Source organism: Euleptes europaea, chromosome 2, assembly GCF_029931775.1.
Source record: "Euleptes europaea isolate rEulEur1 chromosome 2, rEulEur1.hap1, whole genome shotgun sequence".
Taxonomy (NCBI): domain Eukaryota; kingdom Metazoa; phylum Chordata; class Lepidosauria; order Squamata; family Sphaerodactylidae; genus Euleptes; species Euleptes europaea.
Genome location: NC_079313.1, coordinates 48,694,896 through 48,718,441, shown reverse-complemented (window position 1 = coordinate 48,718,441; position 23,546 = coordinate 48,694,896). Strand labels below are relative to the sequence as shown.

Here is a 23,546-nt window from a genome sequence, read left to right as displayed (position 1 = left end):
TGTTAGCCAGGGCATATGATGGGGTGTGAAGAGCAGTCAGTTTTTAGGAAGGGGAGGAAGGTATTGGGCATTTTTATTGTATTTTGTTTTAATTGTAATGTTTTGATTACTTGCAAGCTGCCTTAAGCCAACAGGAAAGGCAGGGTGTACATAGATAAATAAATAATGAATATACCATTTCCTTAACATCTTGTGGTGTCACTCTTTATATTGAAGCTGTTGAGGAAGGGAAAAGATTTATTTGAACCTGTCTGTCCCTGGAAAGCATGGTCCACCAATCCTGAAAAGATCATGTCACTCACCATTCTCACAGTCTTTTTGCTGGCTTTTTGGTAGTTTTGCAATGGAAGCGGCTCATGAGGATGGCCCTCACCTGCATTGTGAAGATCCACGTAAGAAATATGAACACAACAAGAAACTGATAGGTATGCATTTTAACACATGATCTGATAAGTGGGCTATAATTCATGAAAAAGTGTACAGTGTTAAATGTACCAGTCTTTAAAATGCTGCAAGGCTCTTTGTTTTAGTTGCAACACACCAACTTCTCTGGAATTTAACATATCATGATACCCTTTTCATTGCGCTTTTCATTAGTGCTCCCTTTATTGTCCTCTTGGTTCCCTTCAGCATAGGAATCTGGCATACAATGATGATGATTAGATTATTTTAACACAATTCATATAAATTTGATTGGAGCTGAGGAATGACTGTATGCTATAGTACAGACAAGCCTGTAGAGCAGTGGTTCCCAAAGTGGGCAGTACCACCCCCTGGGGGGCAGTGGGATTACCTAGGGGGGCACTAAGAGGCAAGGGGGCAGCAGGGGGGTGGTAGAGGTGGCCCCTTTTAACTGTGTAGTTGGATAGGATACGGGGCGCTGGGTTTGAGTTTGTGGAAACAAGGGGATGGTGGCCCGAAAGGTTTGGGAGCCACTGCTGTAGAGGAAGGTGGACTTTAAAGTAATAGACCATTTTAAATGTACATGTTAATTCCCTTAAATTCAAAAAAATCCTACTTTTTAATATTTAAGCTCATTCAAAACAGTGTAACGTGAGAGTGATGCAGAGGTCAAAGTGATGAGGTTTATAAGAGTATTTGATTTATAGGAGTATATGGCTCAAATCCAAATCACTGCTTGAACTTACAAAACTTAAAGCAGTAGATCATTGGAATCTTTGCCTTTCCTTCCCTTTGAACAGCTGACTCCATATCACAAAATTCTTTCAAAGCTAGCTTCAATATCAAAAGCCTTTTTTCTACATATAGCATGGGAGACTGCTGCTAGAAAAACACAAACTGAAAGCCCTCTTGGGGTAATGGAAATAATTAGAGTTCTTTGAATCCTGGCCTCTGACTTTAAATTACAGTTTTTCATGTGTGAACTGCATGCATGGACATGGCTTGGAATGGGCTAAGAAAGGGTGAAACACAAATGGAGAGCTTCTGGAGATGATACTGCCTTGTAGATCTAGCCTTAGGCAGCTGAGTAAGCTGCCCTAGAAGGCATCCAGCTGAGAAAAGTGTGCACAGCGTTCTGTGGTTGGGGATGCAATATGTGTTTTATTTGGTGTGAGGCGGGCTTGCCATGGCTTATAAAAACATTTGTTGTGGGAAAGAGCAATGTATTACAGCTTTCTAGAACTCAGAATGGGAATAGCTGAGCTTGGGTGTAGGCCATCGGGTTCCCATACATGTATGTTTGTTTGTTTTTTAAGTATCTTTTAGTAACTAGGGCTAGTTAAATACAATAATACACAACTGCCAAATTTGTGTGCGTGTTATTTGTGTACTGATGTGAACATGAAAGGGTTTCAAAACGAATAGCTGGTTATGACCCAGATTGACTGTCAGATGTTCATCTTCGTGGCTTCTGTGCAGTCCCGCATGGGACTGCGCTTGCGCAGGCCAGCCGCGGAGAACTGACTAGAAAGCTTTTAGGAGCTTCAGAACGCCTGGAGCGCTCCCCCTCCCCTCCGTCCCAGGCCGAGAGCGAGCCGGCTTCCCGCCCAACGGTCATGTGACGGAGGGAGGAGGGGCGCTCCCCCCTCAGTTCTCTCTTCGCCGCCGTGGAGAGAGCACTAGCTTTGTTTCAGAGCGTCTTTTCTGTTACCTCAGAGAAAATTTCTCTTCAGGATTTTATTTCTTTTTTGCCAATATAATCTTATTTAACAACTGTGCCAAATGTAGAAATAGTATGGCACAAAATAATGACTGTTGTTACGTTTGAGAGATTTGTGCTTTTTCTTTTACTTCAAAAAAAAAAAAATTCTCTTCAGATTTGATTTCCTTTTTGCCAATATGGTTTGATGTACCAAATGTGCCAAATATGAAAGGATTATAGCACAAAATAACGATGATTATGTTCTGTATAAGAGACTTATGTCTTTTCTTTCACTTAGAAAGGTCTTCTCTTCAGGATTTGATTTCTTTTCTTTTGTCGATGTCGCTTTATTTAACAAATTTGCCAAATGTACAATAGTATGGTACAAATTAATAATGCTTGTTCTATTTGAGAGACTTGTGTCTTTTCTTCTACCTCAGAAATTCTTTTCTTTCAGCATTTGATGTCTGTTTTGCCAATATCACTTTCTTTGACAATTCTGCCAAATGCAGAATAAGTATGCCACTAATTAATGGTCGGTTTTGTTTCAGATACTTGTTTTAATCTTGTCTCTTTTTCATTTTTACAAGTCATTCAGGCTGTGTTTCTCCAGTTCGAATGTCTATGAGGAAATCCAGCTTTACTAATGCTTAGGTTATCTCCACGACGTGTGTGGAAAGAGGTCTCAACCCAAAGGCTGTGATAAGGACTGGATATGCTGCAGCACTAGGGGTTCTGTCCCCTATGAAGTGCATAGATGAGACCTCGAAGTCGACAGGCTCTGAGAAAAGCCACTGTATGGTTGCACTAGGGGCTCGGTGTTCCGTCCCTTACGATGTGCATGGATGAGACCTTGAAGTCGACAGGCTGAGAAAAGCCACTGTATGGTTGCACTAGGGGCTCGGTGTTCCGTCCCTTACGATGTGCATGGATGAGACCTTGAAGTTGACAGGCTGAGAAAAGCCACTGTATGGTTGCACTAGGGGCTCGGTGTTCCGTCCCTTACGATGTGCATGGATGAGACCTTGAAGTCGACAGGCTGAGAAAAGCCACTGTATGGTTGCACTAGGGGCTCGGTGTTCCGTCTCTTACGATGTGCATGGATGAGACCTTGAAGTCGACAGGCTGCGTGGAAAGCCGTTTTACTGTGGGGCTAGGGGCTCTGGACCCCATGACATGCATGGATGATGTCTCGACGTCAACAGGTTCCGTGGAAAGCCTGCTAGTCTACAGCACTAGGGGATCAGTCCCCTAAGGTAAGGTAAGGTAAGGTAAGGTGCATGACGTGCAGAGAGAGGTCTCGAGGTCGAGCAATTCCAAGGAGGTGGGAACACCTACTCCTCAGGGTGTAAAAGCCTCGACGTTGGCTCACCTCTGACGCACCAACACAACAGCCACCTGGCTCTTGTCGATGTCATACACCGATTCCTCCTCGATGCCGAGATGAGCGGGTTCGAGTTTGCCTCCATGCCAGCTGTCTGTTGCTGCGGCATCTGTTCGGAGAAGGGGAGGAATCTCAGCGTTGCAGCTCCCCCCCCCCCCGCTTCCCTCAACGTCAGGCATCGCCGTCGCTAGTGGGGTAAGCAAGCTTGGGCTGAAGCATTGTCCAGCATGTGGGGAAGGCTTCTCAGCCATGTTCCGTCCCCCCCCCCTTATGTTCCCTGAGCCTCTCCGTGGGATGCTCCTGCGGGAATACATATATCCCCATGGGTGTATAGACACTCACCCCCTCTGTGACAAGTGTCTTCCCACCGACCTCGAAGTCAATTTACATGGTCACCTTGGCGTCAAGGAGCGAGGGCTCATAATACGCTTCCTCTCATGTGTAACCCATCTGGGTTCCTGCCTGTCTCACCCATGGGGTCATTCAGCTCTATTTAGAATACTTAATCTGGATGGCATAGGCTTGGAAGATTTTATAATCTCCCTCAGATTCGAAGTCGGATCTGACAAGGAGTTGTGTTATGCGAAACCAATATGGTATACATTTGGCTTCTTTTCCCTAGAAGGTGGGAAATCTATATAAAGCTAAAAGAGGATGCTTGATTCCTCTTACAGTATCCCTCACCCAGTTGCTAGTTGCTGGGACACTTCTATCTTAATATGGGTCAGGTTCCCATTTTTATCCGGGGGTTGCTGGGGCTGCCCACTTTGACTCTGGGCAGGAGCACTGAATCTCCCATTAAGAACACTTTTCAGTGTTAGGGCTGTAATTAGCCTAAGCAAATTATGTACACTGATAAGTCTTGTACATATTGCGTTTATCCAGCATAAGGGGAGACGTCCCCAACTCACAGGGTGTTTGACTTCCCAAGGACTTTTCATACAGGGACAAACAGGCATGACTACAGGATAATAAATGCATAACTCCTGGGTAGATTTGTGCTAAATGCTGAATGGTGCTCTTAACCATCCAAGGCACTGGGTTCCCTCCATATTGAGTTCATTGCAGCTGAGATCTCTATATTGCAATGCAAATAAACCCCTTTATTTAGGAACACGCAAATTTTAATCTATGTATTTTTATCTTGGATAAAGGAAAATGCTGATAAGGGACCCCGACTGGACCTCAGACTCCTTAATATGGATCCACAGGTGCCCACATTTCAGGATACTTCCCTTTTCAGATGTCCTTCCTCAGTTGCCTGGGAGCCTTTTTGGTTGTAGTCCTGAATCTAAGGACAATTATCTTAATTGTATGTTACAGTATGTTACAGGCTTGTTGCACTTGCTTTCCTCCTGTCAGCAGGTGGTGCTGTTGATCCGTAATTGGATTATTGGCTATTGGACAATTCATTTTACCAGTCCTGCAGGTTTGCCTTTCTCTAACCTTGTCAGCCCTATGTGTCGTTGGATTTGCTAGTTGAATTTGTGTAATCCCAATTGCTCCCTACTCAAAGGATAGCATTCTTTTTGCTACTTTGAAAGTTTTTTCTTCGAGCCCTTAACAACTCAAGGGCCCATGGTTTTTCTGTCCCTTTAGCTGCACGATTTATGTGCAAATGTAGATCAGTTCTTAAAAGGAATAATTTTGATCACCATTGTTACTGGTCTATATCCTAGGGTATCTACCGATAGGCTTCAAAATAAAATAAAATAAAAATTAAAAAACAAAAACAAGACCAACAACTAATGGGGTTCAACTTGGTTCTGAGACTAGGGAATACTCCTCTGTGTGTATTGTGGATCATCAGTCTAAGAACATTAGACCTCTGGTACCTGAATTTACAAAACAAGGGTTTTCAAGAGAACATTAAAAAACATACCTTACCAAAGGCAAACAAACAAACAAATATATATGTTTCCATTCATCGTCCCCTACTACGGTTGGTTCTATTGCATATCGCTTTGGTTCCTGCTCCTTCCCAGACTAGTGGTGCAGATCCTGTCTGACAGGGCAACTATGCTAATACCACCTGAAGACATAGTCTTCCTATATCCAGAACTGTGCTGTGTTCTCTCCAGTACTAAGGTTCTCACAAGCACTTGTGCAAGGGTGTTTACCTGAATGTTTTCCTTCATGAAATCACATTATTCTTCTGGAAGTCAGGACAATCCAGTACCATTTTGTACCTTTTTTCAGCCACTGCTATGAGTGTATATAGCATGGCAATGTAAATATCTATAGCATGAGGGAGAGTTCCCTGTCCTGCTGTCCCAGGTTTTTCCGGTTGTGGCAAAGGACCTAACAGCACAACGTTTCCTTCCTGGACGTCCAGGTGGTGAGAGAAGCCTACTCTCTGATTTCCCAAGCTGACAGGTTTCATCAACCCACAAGTAATCCCTCACTCTATGTTCCCTGCTTTCCCTTTTTAAGGGAATGGTTTTTTCCCAGGTAGAGTCCTATTATCTCAAGTGCAGATGCAATATGTCCCTGCTTCCTACAGAACACTGGATGCCATGAGGCCGTCGGAGAGATTCTCCAGTTTCACTGGTCACATTTATTTTAATGCTGCATTTTTGTTCCCTGGCTTCACAGACCCAGGACACCAGTGATGCTCATAGGTCCCTATTGACCACAATGTTTTGTGTTCCCAATCTGTAGATTACTTTTGATGGGGATTTCGGGTACTTTCTCAAGAAGACTAGCTGATCAGGGTATAGCCCCTTCCTTCTCTGCCACAATGTCGCTTCACTACAGTGGGTGGCGTGGTCATCTCAACCATCTAACGGGACCTACCTAGAGTCACAAGGTTGTTAACAGTATTATGCATACCACACAGATAGTCATCTTATGCTGCCAAGTGGGCTCATTTTTTTGAATGATCAGGGTCAGACGGTTTGCAACCTCTTACTTCACCTTTATATGTGGTGTGTCATTACTCATTAAATGATACTAGCCTGGCTGTTATTCCCGTCAAGCACATCTGGTGGTCATCTCAGCCCTCTGTTTCCTGATTAATTCTTATTCAGTATTTGCAACACCAGTTTGCTAATGGTTTGAGGGCCTTGGCTAGTCTAATTTTTTTCCTACGCTAATGCCCTTATTATTCTTTGCATTATGCTTTAAACCTTTTGTATAATGGCACCATCTAACCTGTTTTTCTTTTATCCACTAAGGTGCTGTTTTTGGTTGCTGTCATTTAACCTGTTTAAATTATTGGTCTGTGATCACTTTTCATCAGGTTAAGGTAGTATTACCTAGATTGAAGTTCGACCTTGGGTAAGGTCCCGTTGCTGAACCTGTTTTCTTCTAAATCCTCAGTCGCTAACTGAGCAATCTCTTCATGCAATCAAGTGCCTGAAGACCATGTCCTTCAGGTTCCATGCAGCACCTAAACAACCTATTGGTCTAGTGCATGGAAGGCTGAACCAGCAGCTTCTTTGGAAACTGTTTCCCTATGGTGTTTATAGCAATGCTGAACTATGCTGTCCACTCCATATGGAGGCCTTTTGCAACAGGGCTCATGTCTCTTTCGCTGTTTTCCTTGCCATGACAGATTTCTGAGGCTTCTCTAAAGTGGCAACCTGGTCCTTCGATCCACATACCTCTGGCATTGCCCTGTAGATGTGGTCTCCAGGGAGGAAACAGCTGTTTGTGAGAGTTGTCTTTTAATTAGGTGACAAGCCCACACCCGCCTCCATGGTAGGTGAGCTTGCTATTCTCCCATGCGGGACTGCACAGAAGCCACGAAGATGAAAAACAGAGTTGCACTTACCTGTAACTGTTGTTCATCGAGTGGTCTTCTGTGCAGGCACGCATCCCTCCCTCCTTTCCCCGCTGTGGGCTACTGCTTGGTGGCTATGGTGGTCTTCCACGGCGGCGAAGGGAGAACTGAGGGGGGAGCGCCCCTCCTCCCTCCGTCACATGACCGTTGGGCGGGAAGCCGGCTCGCTCTCGGCCTGGGACGGAGGGGAGGGGGAGCGCTCCAGGCGTTCTGAAGCTCCTAAAAGCTTTCTAGTCAGTTCTCCGCGGCTGGCCTGCGCAAGCGCAGTCCCATGCGTGCCTGCACAGAAGACCACTCGATGAACAACAGTTACAGGTAAGTGCAACTCTGTTTTTCTTTATATCACCTATAAGCTTGTTTAAATCTTATTGCGGTGGCAACAACTGTCCTTTGTAAAATTACAGTATTGAAACACTTAATAGAATCTGGTTACAGGGCTTTTTTGTAAGTTTCAGAACAAATAGGCTCTTGTCAATGCATTTTTAGACATGTAACAGAGAATAATTCTGTAATGTAACTATGGCTCCTGAGTACCTTGCCTTGGTTTTGCAAAAAAAATAAAAATAAAAAATGCAATGTAACATCCTTGCTGTGCCATCTAGTGACAGGAATATGAAAAGCACCAACTTTAAAATCTTAGAAGCCAAGCTTTGAACTGAGAAACTCTGGTGTGCTGGTAGCCCCTTAAGCAGCCACAGTCGTGCTTGTTCCTATTTGACAAGCAGTTCTAATGGAATACACGTGTCTGTTGTAATCATTATTATAGACTTTTAGGGGTATGAGAATTACAAACTTTAATTGGAGTGGATTGTTTATGACTAGAGGAGTTTGTATGCTAATATTTAAATTTCACTATTTAAAACATGGGTATTTTTCAAGTATTCTCTGTGATATCCTCGAATTAGCAAAATCTTTTTTTTAATGTCTTAACAGGGGCAAGTACGGATACTGAAAAGCTGTATCAAGCAGTGCCGCAGCTTGGCAATATGTTCAAAATTAAGGGAAAAATTGGTGAAGGTAATTGTAATGGTTGCTTTGATATTCTTGGCAAATATAGATAAGCTGTCTTTTATGAAAACAGGGCATCTGTTCATCTGACTGCCTTTGTGATCAAATAATACTGGCTTTAAATAACATTGCTTTCCTGATTATGTATGCGACTCTTAACTTCATGAACTGTAGAATGACACTATTGAAACAGAAGTACTTTATAGAAATATAAAATTAGCTATATATTTTAAATTATAGAATGTGAAATGTGTATTAAATAAACTTACCTTTTTACAGGTACATTTAGCTCTGTTTATTTGGCCATAGCCCAATTACGAGGAGGTCGTGAAGAAAAAGTAGCTTTGAAACACCTGGTGCCTACCAGTCATCCTTTTCGAATTGCTGCTGAACTTCAGTGTCTTATAATTGCTGGGTAGGTCTAGAAACATGCAAAAGTCTTGATTTGTTATATATATATATATATATGTGTGTGTGTGTGTGTGTGTGTAGTTTATTTTATGCAAAAGTCAGCTTTTGAAAGGAAACATAGCAGTCTAGTTAGCAGTTGTTCTGATGTATTGTGTTAAAAAAAAAAAGATCCCATTTACATCCCAGTATAGGTATTTATTATATGTACATTGTTCAGCCAGATTATTTTAGTGGAAGAAAAGTACAGCTGTATTCTTATTTAACATTTTAATGAAGTACCAGTGGCATGGTTAGGCGCATACACACAGTATATCAAAACATGATTCATGAGGCAATGTTTTCCAGTGAAGTATTTTGACAGTGTGTACTGGCAGGCCTGCATGTACTATACACTAAGATTTATTTTCTAATTCTTTGTCAAGGTAATAAACATTCTGCATAATTTTTGCATAGTTCTTCCTGCTTGAGCTCTTTGTATGCGTTAGAGCCTACCAGTCAATTCTACTGACGCAAGGAATGTCCTGTCACCCCAAGAGGCTCCTCTGCTAGCAGAAGAGGTTCTTCTGCCGGCAGAAGGCTTCTTACACCAGAAGAGTGTGTTGGCATCAGATAAATGGACAGGATCTAAGTCCATGTCAATAACTGAGACACTGTTAGTATGCAAAGACTTTTGTCTTGGACACAACACAGTGGAGTATGGGGAAAAAGTTATGCTCTCAAATGTTGGCAATGGAAACTTTGTATGTGGACATTAACGTTTGTGTTTCCCCCCTCCCACCCTTTTAGGGGGCAGGATAACGTCATGGGAGTTAAATATTGCATTAGAAAAAATGACCATGTGGTTATTGTTATGCCTTATCTGGAACATGAATCCTTTTTGGTAAGTTTCAAATTTATTTTTTAAAACAATTACAAGACTTACAATTACAATTAATTGCCTAGTTATTTATTTTACAATTCTTTCAGGACATCTTGAACTCTCTTTCTTTTGAAGAAGTAAGAGATTATATGTTCAACCTCATTAAAGCATTGAGGCGCATTCATCATTTTGGTATTGTTCACCGGGATATCAAACCCAGTAACTTCTTATATAACAGACAGCTGAAAGAGTAAGTCTGCTCCAATTTGAATGTGTTAATGCTCTCATATGGGGAATATGTGTCTCATATGGGAAACATAGTAAACTTAGCTTTTTCCCTGCTCCAGCACTACATGTACCTAGTCAGTAAAGCTAAGTCCACCCTGAGTGTTTAGTGGCACATGCAGGGCTATGAACTGCTGCTAAACAACTGCAAATCAGCAGGGGAAGACGTGATTTCAACAGGCAGAGGAAGGGGGTGTTTAACCGTTTCTCTGCTTGCTACTCCCCCTTACTGTTTTCCAAATCTATACATGTTACAGCCAGAGGGAAGGGGTTTCAGGAGGAAAATAGTAGAAGGTTAACCTTCTCTACCCCCACCCTGGTTTCTCTGCCGCAAACTCTCCCCCACGCACACCTTTGCATTTCTTTGGCAATTGCAGCTCTGAGTCATTGCCTGCAACCAAATATATAATTCATCCCTAATTAATACTTCTCTATGATCAGACATCAGACCAAACTGAAATATTCCCCTTTCTAGTTGCCAGGGAACTGTAGGCTCAATATTCCATGGCCTGTGTTGAGGGTTCACCACATCCTGCTATTCTCCAGTATTTTGTCTCCTTCAGCATTTGTCCAGAGAGAAGTAGAAATTCCCTTTAAGATCCCTTATATTATCCCATCTGAAACTTATCATGTGTGATGTTATGCAAATTATATTTTAATATAAGGAATCTCCCCCCCCCCCGCCCAAAGATTATGGTTCAGCAAGTAAGAGGAAATAACTATCCTTTTCACAAAGAGGGCCAAAAAGATGCTATTTAAATTAAATATGTATTTGGAATGCAGGCTACAGCACAGTCAGACATACAGCCTTCCTTTATTTCTTCAAGACAGCAGCTAAAGTACACGAGGGGCCCCATCAGAAACTGCTGGTGTTTGTGGCAGGGATTCTGATATACCCACATGCATTTGAAGTATAAATTTAAAATTGTTTATTGTTGTGTCTTTCCTAAATTGTCTTTTAGGTATGCCCTTGTTGACTTTGGTCTGGCACAAGGAACTCCTGACACAAAAATAGATCTTCTCAAAGGTGCCCAGTCGGAAGCCCAGCAGGGAAGTTTTGCATACAAGCCTCACCTAACTTTGGGAAGTCAGGTTTCTGTCATTTCCACAGCATCTAGACAGCTAGCTCATCAGTCAGCCTCCAAAACTGCCCCTAAAAGGCCCTGTTCCTTTCCACAAGCACAGATTAAACAAGGACACAAAAGAAAGGTTCTGTACTACTTCCTTAATTTGTCTGTGTTAATATGCTTAATTATTACTTCATCCAACAGGGGGAGTTGTAATCCTAGAATAGAATTTCAGTCTCTGATTCAGATTCTTTGTGCTTCTATAATAAAAACTATGTATAAAATCATGCAACTCTCAAAACTGCAACTATTCTCTCTGTAGTAATTATTCCTGCACAGCATTTATCTGGAGGCCTTGCAAAAACACTGTAAATTATAAGATAAATTATCACAGGGTAACAAATATCATGCATCTGGATCCTTCTGTTACAGTCACTTCTCTGTACTGAGATGTAGTATTTCAAATATTAGTGTCAGTGTTTAGCTATTTTCCCCCCATCCCATTCTTGAAGTAGTAAGAGGGGAATAAAGCTTAGTGTACGGAACAGCTAGACAATGAACAATGAGAAAGAAGTCCAGTATAAACACATGTATGAAACCAGAAGTGTTTGGCCTGGATCCTATGTACCACAAGCAGGACTGCACTGTATAAACAGTAACTTTACTGTCTTCCCCCTTCCCACTGCAGTCATCTATGCCTCCTGAAATTATGTCCTTGTGGGCCGGTGGCCCCCCAGGAACATCATGAGAGGGGTGAATTGGTGAAAATCGCCCTCCCCCTTTCCACAATTGGAAGTGCCTACCACTAGCAGAAAGGGTACTTAGGCTCCAAGCTGGCACGTTTGCCCACAATTTACTAGTTCTAATTGTCTATAAGGACAAGTAAACCATATTAAGAGACTGTCAGTGTTCCCATGTAAGCATAATTCATGTGTCGACTATTTTGTTGCCAAAATTAATTGTTTCTTTCCTGCATTGGGCAAGAAGTAGTAATTTAAAAAACTAAAATTTTAGATGTATAGCCTAGCTCCATATTTAATACTTTCCAAATAATGTTGCTCTGTATATAATTCAGTATGTATATAATTCAGTCTCGTTTAGCTAAATTGTCAAATACTATCACAATTTTGAAAACATGGCTTCTGGATAGCTGGAGATCTTACAGTGAATTTTGAGGAGTAGGACTCTTGTTTATGTGAACTTTTATAATGAGAATGTTGTATAGCAGTAGAAATGCCTGCCCCTTTCTGTTAAATGAGGCACGATGCACTATGCAAGAATGCTTATTATTTAGTCTAGATTACTCTCTTCACAAGAAGTTACTTTGCTGAAGTGGTGTACATGCAGCTGATTTTTGTGTTATTTTACTTAACACTTTTTAAAAGACAGATTACAGTTGACAGTGTATTAATGATAGAACCCTTATGCTTTTCCTGACACTGTAGGAGGGGTCCGAGTGCCATTCTATTCAGCGATCTGTCTTTGGTGAGAGAAATTTCAATGTCCGAAGTTCCACATTTCAAGACAGCTCAACAGTTAAGGTAAACTTTGCTTTAAATGAATTAAGTCATCAATATTCGTAACACGTTTACAGTTAATTGTATTTTAAGACTAAATTAAGCTAATTAGGTGGCTATGGAATGTAAACTGAACATTAGTTACTCAGAATCTATTGCATATTCCTATGATGCTAGTTTTCAGACTGCTTGGATGAAAACCAGTTGGCGTGCTTCAAGTATGTCTGTTTCCTTGTCTGAACTTTTACTTTTCTGTGATTCAAGTGCTCTTCTAGTAATGCACCGCTCTAACTAAAGACAATACCAAAAACCTGTCAAACTTTTTTTTTTTCATTTTGTAATTGCTGGTCAACAGAGAAAAGTTCTGTAAGAAACATTTTGCTTGGATTTGCCAGATATGCCCTACATAATAGAGAACTGAATGTATTTAATTTTGTCAAAAATATTTAACTGTACAACTTGAATAGCCTTTCATAATAAATGCTCAAAATTACTAATTTTATTATCCTCTGTCTACATAGACTGATGTTAGTCATTTGTTGCATGTTGAGATCCAGCATGGTGTAGTGGTTAGGAGCAGCAGACTCTAATCTGGTGAACCGGGTTTGTTTCCCCACTCCTGCACATGAAACCTACTGGGTGACCTTGAGCTAGTCACAGTTCTGTCCGAACTCTCTCAGCCTCACTTACCTCACAAGGTATCTGTTGTGGGGAGGGGAAGGGAAGGTGAATGTAAGCCACTTTGAGACTCCTTAAAGGTAGAGAAAAGTGGGGCATAAAAACCAACTCTTCTTCTTGACAGCCAGACAGAAACAAAGTTAGATTTCAGGTAACTTTTGTAAAGATTATGCATAACTGGAAATAGAAGTGTGTAGTGGTAGTAATATTGCAGTAATGATTTCTTCCTCAGGTTTGTTAATAGCTACTTGTCTGCTCTGCAATTAATTCCTTTTAGGCAGCCAGGTGGGAAAGCTTTGGTCAATTGGTAGAGTATTTCTTTTTTCCGGCTAACCACTCAGCCCAGGTCTAGATATACTGGCATGAGTCCTACCATTCTGCTCAGCAAAGTTTGAAGGCTCTGACAAGTGGCTCTTCCATTGCAGAAAGAGCCACTTATCTTGCGAGAAAGGCCCCTTTATGCTGGAGGAAGCCTTCAGACTGTGCTGAGCAGAGTAGTAGGACACAAGCCAATTAGTCAGAATTAAACCCCGGTGGAATCAATGGGAAACTTCATTGCAGCAAAGGGAAGAACTAAATTTGATTACAGACCTAGGGCAGCCGCCAGAAACTGAAATCCAATGAAGTGATTAATTCCTCCTTCAATAATGTGCATGTGTAGAAGCATGTGACATGCCATCGGGACATGCATTTCTCCACCCCAATGCCAACAAGTAATATGGGCAGGGGAATGTATGGCACGGTTCTATTCCCATAATGATGTGCTACTGGGAGAGGAGGGGCATTGTGAGGTGGGATTGCTCCCCCCCCCCAGTGTTTACAAGCCTCTCCCTGGTGTTAAAATATGCTGGATATTAGCAGCAGTTAGTAAAATGTCTACTTTCATTTCGATCCACTTAAAACTGGAATTCCTGAAATACCTTGCTATGTTTAATAGCCATTGGGATTTATGCTAGCAAGTTTTGTGAATTTGGCAAGCTGCCTTCATAAATGCTACATAATACATTTTTTATTCCTTTAAGAGTAACTAGAGTCAAAGTTGTGTTTAAATATGTCCTGTATTAAAATGCAGCTCATAAAGCATCCCAGGGTGACTGATATTGCATCTAAAAAACTGTCGGCAAAGAAGAAGATAACTTCTGCTGTGAATAATGGCTTAGCCAAGAAAGCTGCCAGCACTTGTCCAGCTAACTTGACTTGCAACTGTTATGCGAAAGACAGAGTCTGCAGTATTTGTCTCTCAAGGTAATTAGTTTTGATGCAGTAAAACTAACCTCTGTGCTGTAAAGAATGTTAGAGACATAGACAAAGCCCTTTGCATAGATGCATACCAAATTCTCATTTTGTGTTGACAATTTCAAACAGGTGTTCAACTTCAGTGGTATTCTCAGAATGCACACATTCTGATTGTATATTTGCATAAATAATTTTATGTAGAAGGTTTGTTACATTGTCAGTATTCCTCTATACAATCTTGTCAGTATTCCTCTATACAATCTACAAAACATCACGTGGCCTGTCATTTAAGTGCTGGTTGTTGTATATGGATTTGACCATCTACTTCCTGGTTCTCGAGCTCCTTGCAATGCTTATTCTTCTTTGGTATGGCTTTTGTGCTCGGTGATGCAGAGGGTGACAGGGAGTGGCTCCCACTGTTGCCATGAAGCTGCCCCATTCCCCTGGAGGTACCAATTGCAGCTTCCGGTAGTAGCACTTGAACAGTTCCTTTTCCTTCACGATGTTCAGGTAGCCACCTTCAGGCCAGCCATCAGGGCCCCTCTCATACCTCTGCTGCTGCTTGTGGCACTGCTTGCAGCCCATGGCATGCACCAGGCCCACCGCCCCTACCCAAAACGCGGCCTAGGCCAGGACCAGGCAATGCGCAAACTAGCTGGCGTCCCTGGGTGCATGCGCCCCGGAGACCTGTTGTATATGTATAAAGGTAAAGGTAGTCTGCATAAGCACCCATGGTGCCATGACCAAGAAGGCCCTCTCCTGGGTTTCCACCCCCTTAATGTCAGAAGGTGGGGCTATCTGAAGTATAGTTATGAAATGTTGGTTTTACTGGCAACGTGCAACTGTAGGGTAAATAATACTTGCAGTGTTTTGTGCTCTAGCTGATTTGTTGGATGGGATTTGCCCACAAGAGCAGGCTCCTCACAATTACAGACTGCTTGTCCTAGCTGATAGTGCAAATCTTGTGCACATACAATTCTCTAAGAGGAAGTCTGTCTCAGCTAAAGAAATGTAAGTCTTCAAGCCGTGTGTGCAGCTATACTCCTAGAGTTGCAGAAGTCTATTACTGAGGGTAGAAATACCCTTTTCTGACTCTGATTCGAGAGAATTTCATCCTCCTGCTTGGGATGAGAAGGGAGGGATTCTGTTTTCTTGCAGAGTGTTAATTAATGTTACTATAGGAAGGCATATCTTAGTATTTTGCTGTCAAGCTACAAAAAAGCTCATATCTTCCTAAATTTGTGTTTCGTGTCTTAATTCCCAAGGCGTCAGCAGGTTGCCCCAAGGGCAGGCACACCTGGATTCAGAGCACCAGAGGTATTAACCAAGTGCCCTACTCAAACTACAGGTACAGTAGATCAGATAGATACTTCCTATCTAAAACTATTTAATTTTATTCCAGAGAAAAATATTTTAATTGAGGACATGTGTTTTATTTGAGACCCATACAGTATCTGGATTAGCAGCATGTCTACTCTAAAAAGGAAGAGAAGGCAGAAGACTCCTATGCATTTGGCTTCTCGCTCTGAGGGAAGGGCATTTTGCAACTTGTGGGTTCTTCCTATCCCATGCCCAAGTAGGCAGGACCAAAACTTTACTTCCTGTCTTCCTGGGTGGAGATTGCCCAGATAGCCCAGTTTCCGTCCTCCCTTGAAGAGGGAGAGCAGTGTTGGAGAGTAGCTCCAATTCTTGCCCATCACCTGAACACATGAAACTGCCTTATACTGAATCAGACCCTTGGTCCATCGAAGTCAGTATTGTCTACTCAGACTGGCAGTGGCTCTCCAGGGTCTCAGGCAGAGGTCTTTCCCATCACCTACCTGCCTAGTCCCTTTAGCTGGAGATGCCGGGGATCGAACCTGGGACCTTCTGCATGCCAAGCAGAGGCTCTACCACTGAGCCACGGCCCCCAAAGCCTCAGGAACCAGTTTTTTCTACCCCCCCCAAAAAGTCCTTTCCGATATTCTTAATAGGAAACTTTTCTCTCAACCTATTACTTTCATCTTAACTCAGTTTCTTCCCTTCCTGCTGTTTACCTTCTACCTTCGTCCTCCTTTCTGTAGTCTCTGTTCCCTTCTAAATTGCTCGTCCCATTCCTCCTCTTTCCTGTTTCCCTCCTCCTATGGCTCCCTCCCTGCTTTGCTCCGACAAAGGGAGGAGAAATGCTGAGGACGAGCTCCTTTCCGAGGAGGATTATGACTGTGCCCTCGTTGCTTCTGCAGGGCAGACTTCTGACGAGACCTCTAACTGCTGCATATGTGGTCCCACAGAGGAGGACGCTGGTGGGCCCTGTGTGCCCAAGAAAGCGCAGGCGGGCCTCTGAAAAAGGCACGAAATCGCACAGCAGGCGAACAGCCATTGGAGCGGCCTGCCTTTCATCAGGCAAGAAAAGAACAGCAGCAGCAGCTACAAACAGGCTTCTGGGTGGTAACATAATTTCTCCCCAGCTTGCAGAGGGACAGAATGTTAGCCCAATCACCCATGCGGAGGTGTTAGATATTGTGAATATGGCCTTAGGCAGTTCCGAGCATTACAGGCCATGAGGGATGTTGCCCCCCTCTCCCAATCAGGTAGCAGAGTCCCTCATGGGAGCCTTTCCCCTTCTCGTGTTCAACACAGAGCCCATTGGGAGGGGAAGAACAGGCCATCTCAGATAGACTGGGCAAACAGTGGCCCACTAAGGCTGCAATGAGAGCAGCATATTCTGGTGCTGGGCCCAGCAACCGCAATGAGTGCTCCTCGTCAGCAGATTCAGACTGCGAAGAGAGAGGAAGGAGAGTTTGCCTCTGATGAGGAGGAACCCATGGTTGTAGAGGAGCAACAGCCTAGGCTGTTTGCCGCTGAGGAGTTTCAGGGACTTCTTTCTAAAACCTTATTGGCTCTGGATTAAAAATAAAGAGCCTGACTCCCCTGAGGAGCTTAAGCCAAAATCTAAGAAACAGGGTGTTAAGGAATACTTCCCTAGGAACTAGAATCAGAATAACCTTGTTCCTTTTCCCGAGTATTTTGATAGGCTAGTGAGAGCAGAATTGGTCATCCTACTTGCCCTTTACCGGCCAAGGAGACCATGGTTCCAACCCTGAAGGAGATTTCTGTACAAGAACCTTGGACAATCCCGGTATCTCAGTATCTCCTTCAGCAGGGTCCGCTGATCCACCCAGACCCTCAATGGTATCGCTTGACCGCCTGGAAAATGAAAGGGGAAGGCTTCTAAGATGCAGCTGCGTTGAGGAGATCGTTAATACCATCACTGACTCCAGAAGTCCATCTACCAGGCGTAACTTATACATCCTGGAAGGCTTTTGTTTTATGGTGCCATAGGAAACGAATAGATCCCTTGAACCCGGGCATCGCAAAAATATTGGAATTCTTACAGGATGGAGTGAAACAAGACTTAAAGGCAGCCACTCTTCGCAGACAAGTTGCAGCGTTAGCAACCATCTTTCCATCCATGGACAGCTTCCCGCTAGGCAGACACCCGCATGTCATATCCATCCTAACAAAGGTGATACAGAACAAGCCTCCAGTCATTCATCGCTTCCCCACATGGAGACTTAACGTGGTGCTGGCGGCTCTTACAAAACTGCCCTTTGAATCTGTGAAGGAGATTCCACTCAAATTCTTAAGAATGAATTCCATCTTTCTGACAGCAGTCACCTCAGCCCGCAGAATTTCCGAGCTGGGAGCCCTCTGCACTCGGCCTGGTTTTTGCACCTTCCACAAAGATAAGGTAGTGCTGAGACCTGACCCCACCTTCATACCCAAGGTGAACTCCATTTTTCATCGCAAACAGGAGTTACAGCTACCATTGTTTTGTCCTAATTCAAAACATCCGCAGGAGAAGGAATGGCACAACTCAGATCTCAGACGGACTCTGCAGGTGTATCTCAAACGAACAGCAGACATCAGGTATTTGGATGCTCTTTTCATTTCTCTAACTAATTCCAGTAAGGGAAAGAAGATGTCTCGAGCGGCCGTCAGCTATGCTGTCAGACAATGTATTGCAGAGGCATAGAAAGCCAGCAATATTCCGGTTCCTCTGGAGATCACGGCTCACTTGGTCCGCAGTGCGGCAACATCTGTTGCATTCGAAAAGCAAGCTTCTATAGAAGAGATTTGCCGTGTGGCCACCTGGTCCTCTGTTTCCACCTTTAACAGACACTACAAGATTAACACCTTCACCTCTGCTGACATGGCATTTGGTTGTAGGGTCTTGCAGCACGTTTGGATGCTTCTTAAGGCCTGCCCTGTCTGTTAGCTCTTGGAGATCCCACAAGTTGCAAGATGCCCTTCCTTCAGAGCGAGAACGAGCCTTGACTACTTACCGTGAGGGCTCATTCTGCTCTGAGGTCAGAAGGGCATCTTGCCCGCCCAGAGAAGAGATGGAAGAGGAACAGAAGATGTGGACAAGTATAACGCAACATACCAAGCATCATTCGGACATCAGTAAAGCAAAGAGTTACTATAAGGCCATCTATTTTCAGGAGCAAAGTTCTGACTACTTTTCTGTTTGTGTTCCAGAATGGTGACTTTGTCGCAAAGTATTGTTTCTTGTGTTTTTTACTCATTACTGTTTACTGAAGTCTTTTGCTGTGGCCCGTTCTTGGGCATTTTTTCATTGTTTCTCTGTCTTAGCTCAGTGAGTCTGCAAACTGGGCTATCTGGGCAATCTCCGCCCAGGAAAACAGAAAATAAAGTTTTGATCCTGCCTCCCTAGGCATGGGATAAGAAGAACCCACAAGTTGCAAGATGCCCTTCAGAGCAGAATGAGCCCTCATGGTAAGTAGTCAAGGCTCGTTTGCATCCATCCATTTAATAATTTTTAACGTGTTCACTGTTAATATTTCAAAGATTTTGAGAGATCATATCCAGTCAGTGTGGCTGTTGGTTCATGCATAATTAATGTGCTTACAAATAGCTTTTAAAATACTTTAAAAGCTAATGTGCAATGTTTACATTACTGGATGTCAACTGAACAGTATTAGTACAACTAGCATATAGGTATTCTTCCTTAGATTTCCATAAAGCAGCTCACATACATTGGGAAGAAACTTTCCAGCCTCCTAGATCAGTATTGTCTAATAGACAGGAAGCAGAGTTTATGAGGTCTGAGTATGTCTTTTGTGTTTTCCTCTGCTTGCCTTAGAATCACCCCCACTGTATCTACGATCTGCTGGGCCCAAGGTCAGACGCATTCAAGAAGGATTGCAGGGATGGCCGGGGTGGGAAGAGTCATAATCCCTTCAGGTCAAGCTCCCCTTCTTCCTACCCTGTCACTCCTCTGTGATAGTTAGCTGCCAAAACATAGAGAGGTGCCTGGAGTAAGTTGTGGCGTTTCTTCCCTTAGGATCCCATCCCTGTCTCAGTGGAATTCTTTTATTCTCTTCCACAGCTCCAACAGAGCTCCTTGAGCTTTCCAAGAGGCTCTGCCACCCCCACCTGCAAAGATAATCCCTTATCATGTGCTTCTGGTGTTGCACGATAGCATAAGTCTTGGATGTACAGAGAGTTTAGAGCTACAAGAACAAGTACTTCATCTAAGAAAATAAAGCTAACAAGATAATAATCTAACCTACACTGTGTACATTCATACATGGCATCACCTTTTCTGAGGGATAGCAAGGACCTGGCAGGAGTCATTGTACAGATGCCCTTGGAGCATCTTTCCTTCTTCAATAGATGCTGCACATTCTCTCGCATCCCCTTGCTTCCTGGTTTCCTTTCCTTTCTTCCTGGCTTCTTCCCTGCAACAGACTGAACAGTATGTTTTTAACCCTATCCCAGTTACATGGAAGGTGGAATAGCCAATCCACATTCTGTAGCCAACCAAACTTCATGAACAAACCCTGAGAGGTTGTGCACTGGTGATTTTTAGGGCCCCAAACTGAGGGTGTGAAATCCCATTGATCTTGATTTCATGTGACATCCCAGATCTCTAGCTTCAAGCTCTGACTGCTTCCAGCCCATGACTCAATATATCACATTGAAGTGTAGGGAGAAATGCAGACATGAAGGATCTTGATGTGGGTATGTGGAGTTCTGAATTGGGACAGTTCTGCAAAGTGACCATTTAAACGTTTTGACAAGCACACTCTCCTCAATATTCAGTTGAACATGCTAACCAGTGTGTTGTAGTGGTTAATGTGCTGGACTAGGATCTGGAAGACCTGCAAGTTAACATGCCATTGGTTACATATGCAGTAAGGTTTGTCACTGGCTGTACCTTGTTAGTGTCACAGTTATACATATGCAGCTTTGCTTAGATCAGTAGTCCTTTCATGTAGAGCAATTTCCTGAACTAGAACTATATATAAAATTAAATGAGTGAGCAAATATACTTTAAAATCAACTTGTGATTACCACTCCTAAGTCTCTTCAACAGGGGAGAAAAACTGCAGTTATATGTTGCTGAAGGGTTGTTGTTTTTTATTTTTTTTATTTTATTGTAGCAATTGACATGTGGGCTGCAGGAATTGTATTCCTTTCTCTGTTGAGTGGCCGGTATCCATTTTATAAAGCAAGTGATGATTTAACAGCTTTGGCACAGATCATGACTATTCGAGGTTCCAAGGAAACTATTCAGGCTGCTAAAACATTTGGTATGCAAATTTTGTATTTTTATTGTTAAAAGTACTCTCAGTCTGTTTGTAGTTATTAGTTTGTCTTCTATAGATAATCTATTTTCCCAGATACTTATATAACCTCATATAACGTGGCATTGGAATTCCTTATTTTAAATGCTAGAGGCTATATCCTACCAGCATTTTCACTGGGAAAAGAGGGAGGAGAGGAACCCTTCTTGAACATTAAACATGCTGAGGATTGTGAGACTTGTGGAGGGGGACAAAAGCCTCATAGGAATGACAGTTGCTGTGGGGAACAGGGAAATGGGAAGAGATGAAGCAGAAATCTGGTGGGAGCCAGGCTCAGAACATGTTGGATTTGTGCATTTTATTTTTTCTTCAAAGAAATTGTAGCAGCTCAGCTAATGAAAAATATTATAAATTAAGTTCAAGAATTATGATATATTTATGCACAGTCAATCATGGCCAGTAACTGCACTGTTATCATCTCACTCAAAGAACACCTTCATGCATCATAATGTGTGTTTATCAGGTATCAGCCATTCTTAGTGTTTTAGAAACTTATTCATAACAAAAGTACTCGAATAACCATATGTGAACATTAGAGAGCAAGCAAACAGAAAATCAGTTTGGTATTTACAGATGTATGAGTGGAAATAAAAGCAGATGGGTAAATTCATCTGTTTAGTGTGTTTTAAAGCGGATGGTGTTCCCGGAACTTCATATTACACAGTGAATTGCCTTTCTTTACCATTTATTGTGTCTCAGTATAGGTAGGCATGCCTTGAATAATGCCCTCAGCATGGAGAAGCTAGGACTCCAGCCATCTGTTCCAATATGAACTTTTGCTGTGTTGGGCCTCAGCTTGTTTAATCTGGACTTGCCCCACTGTAGCTAGCTGTTTTATGTTTCATTGAGAAACAGTAATATGTCAGAAACAGATCCTGGCCATCAAACCTCTATATAAAAAATGTTTCAGCACAGGGCGGAGTAAACTCACAGAAGAAAAATGCTACATTCCTATGAAAGGTTAGAAGTGACAGTTAAGCTACATTAGTTGGCATCTGTGTAGCTCTACATAACTTTAAAGTATGTGTATATAGTATTAGTCTCTGTGTTAGTATTAGAATGGTGTATTTTGAAAACTGCAGTGGCATGCTGAGTAACAAACATTATACCCATTGTGCTTTTCACACAGGTAAATCAATATTGTGCAGCAAAGAAATCCCAGCACAGGATTTAAGAAAGTTGTGTGAAAGGCTGAGAGGAAAAAGTATTAGCTCTGATGTTTCAACAGGTGATGTACAGATCAACCCTTCTCAGGAACATGTGTTACCACCTGAAATAAGCAATAATTCAGAGTTTGTGTCTCAGACACCCCAAAAATACATCCAGTATCAGAAGAAAAATTGTCATGACGGTGATGGCATGAATGTTAGGACTTCAGAAACAGCAGCTGATCTGAAAGGATGGGACAAGGTCCCTGATGAGGCCTATAATCTTCTTGATAAGCTGCTAGACCTAAATCCTGCAACAAGAATGACTGCAAAGGATGCCTTGCTCCATCCTCTTTTCAAAAATATGAAGCCATGACAAGACACTCAACTCATAATTTCCCTTCACTTACTGCATAGACAACACTGGGAGTATTTACCATCACAGATCTTTAAATGAAATCAAAGTCCCAACAAGGATCTTTTTTTCCATTTATATGGCTTCATAACAGCATGCATCTTGCTGTAACTATAAAGCTGATCAACTATTAAACAGACTTCTGGTGGACAACTGACAACAGACTGTTAATTGTTAAGTCAGATTTTTTTCAGGGTGATGTACTTAATTGTTTCTGATTCTGTTGCACCACAGGCATGTTTTCTGTAGTCTGGTAGATAGAATTCACAGGCCTGTTTTCTGTAGTTTTAGATGACTTCACTTCTTTGCACCCCAGAGCAAGGCAAAAGAGGTACGCACTCTGTCAGAAGCAGTTTGCCTGAAATTCTCTTGTCCCATTTTGTTTATGACTCCTAGGAGTATAGCAGTTTCTTGCATCCCAGCTTCGAACGCCTGTTTAATTGTGCCTTAAATGGCTGGCCAATATCTGATTCTGAAAGAGGAAAATTTCATTCTTTAATTGTTTGTACTCCCAATATTGCATATGTAAGATGTTAATTAGCATAACAGAGAGCTTGCACTGTTCACTGAAGACAACATGTGAATAATGCATTTGGATTGTTTCCATGAAACAAATGGCTTTGAGGTTCTGGTGCCCAAAGCAGTGGCATATTCTCATTGTGGATGATTGAAAATCATAGCTATGCTAGCATATATTAACATACAAATTTAAAGTCCTAATTTCCCCCTTTTCCTGTTCCCTTTTTCGTGTTCATTTAACTATTGGGGTAATTTTCATGCCTACCCACCCTGGTAGAATATTAATGGAAACAGAAATGGGCAAGATTTAGGGCATCCTGTGAAAGTTTGCTTTATATTAATTGTTGGTGAAGTGGGGTAAAAGTTGTATCAACTGTGTTCTTGGAATCTCTTTTCTTGTAGAGAAGTATGACACCTTTCCATCTCTATAAACATTTGGGATGCATACAGTTGCTTTACATTTTACACAATCTATATT

General features: G+C 42.3%; 1 protein-coding gene across 1 annotated transcript; it reads left to right on the top strand.

Moving 5' to 3' along the window:
• The first annotated feature begins 333 nt into the window (after positions 1–333).
• On the top strand, positions 334–22,515 carry CDC7 (cell division cycle 7). The gene is made up of 11 exons (XM_056844928.1): positions 334–425; positions 8,206–8,289; positions 8,560–8,695; positions 9,478–9,571; positions 9,658–9,800; positions 10,798–11,044; positions 12,348–12,443; positions 14,170–14,342; positions 15,599–15,681; positions 20,783–20,932; positions 22,116–22,515. The coding sequence occupies exons 1-11, from the start codon at positions 344–346 to the stop codon at positions 22,508–22,510; spliced, it is 1,683 nt and encodes a 560-aa protein (XP_056700906.1). The 5' UTR covers positions 334–343; the 3' UTR covers positions 22,511–22,515.
• Positions 22,516–23,546: the final 1,031 nt, after the last annotated feature.

Bases quoted from the DNA above. Each gene is read 5' to 3' on its own strand.
- CDC7 (XM_056844928.1), top strand. From the start codon at position 344: ATGGAAGCGGCTCATGAGGATGGCCCTCACCTGCATTGTGAAGATCCA. The intron at 9,572-9,657 runs GTAAGTTTCAAA...CAATTCTTTCAG, and splicing joins TGGAACATGAATCCTTTTTG to GACATCTTGAACTCTCTTTC. The intron at 15,682-20,782 runs GTACAGTAGATC...ATTTTATTGTAG, and splicing joins GTGCCCTACTCAAACTACAG to CAATTGACATGTGGGCTGCA.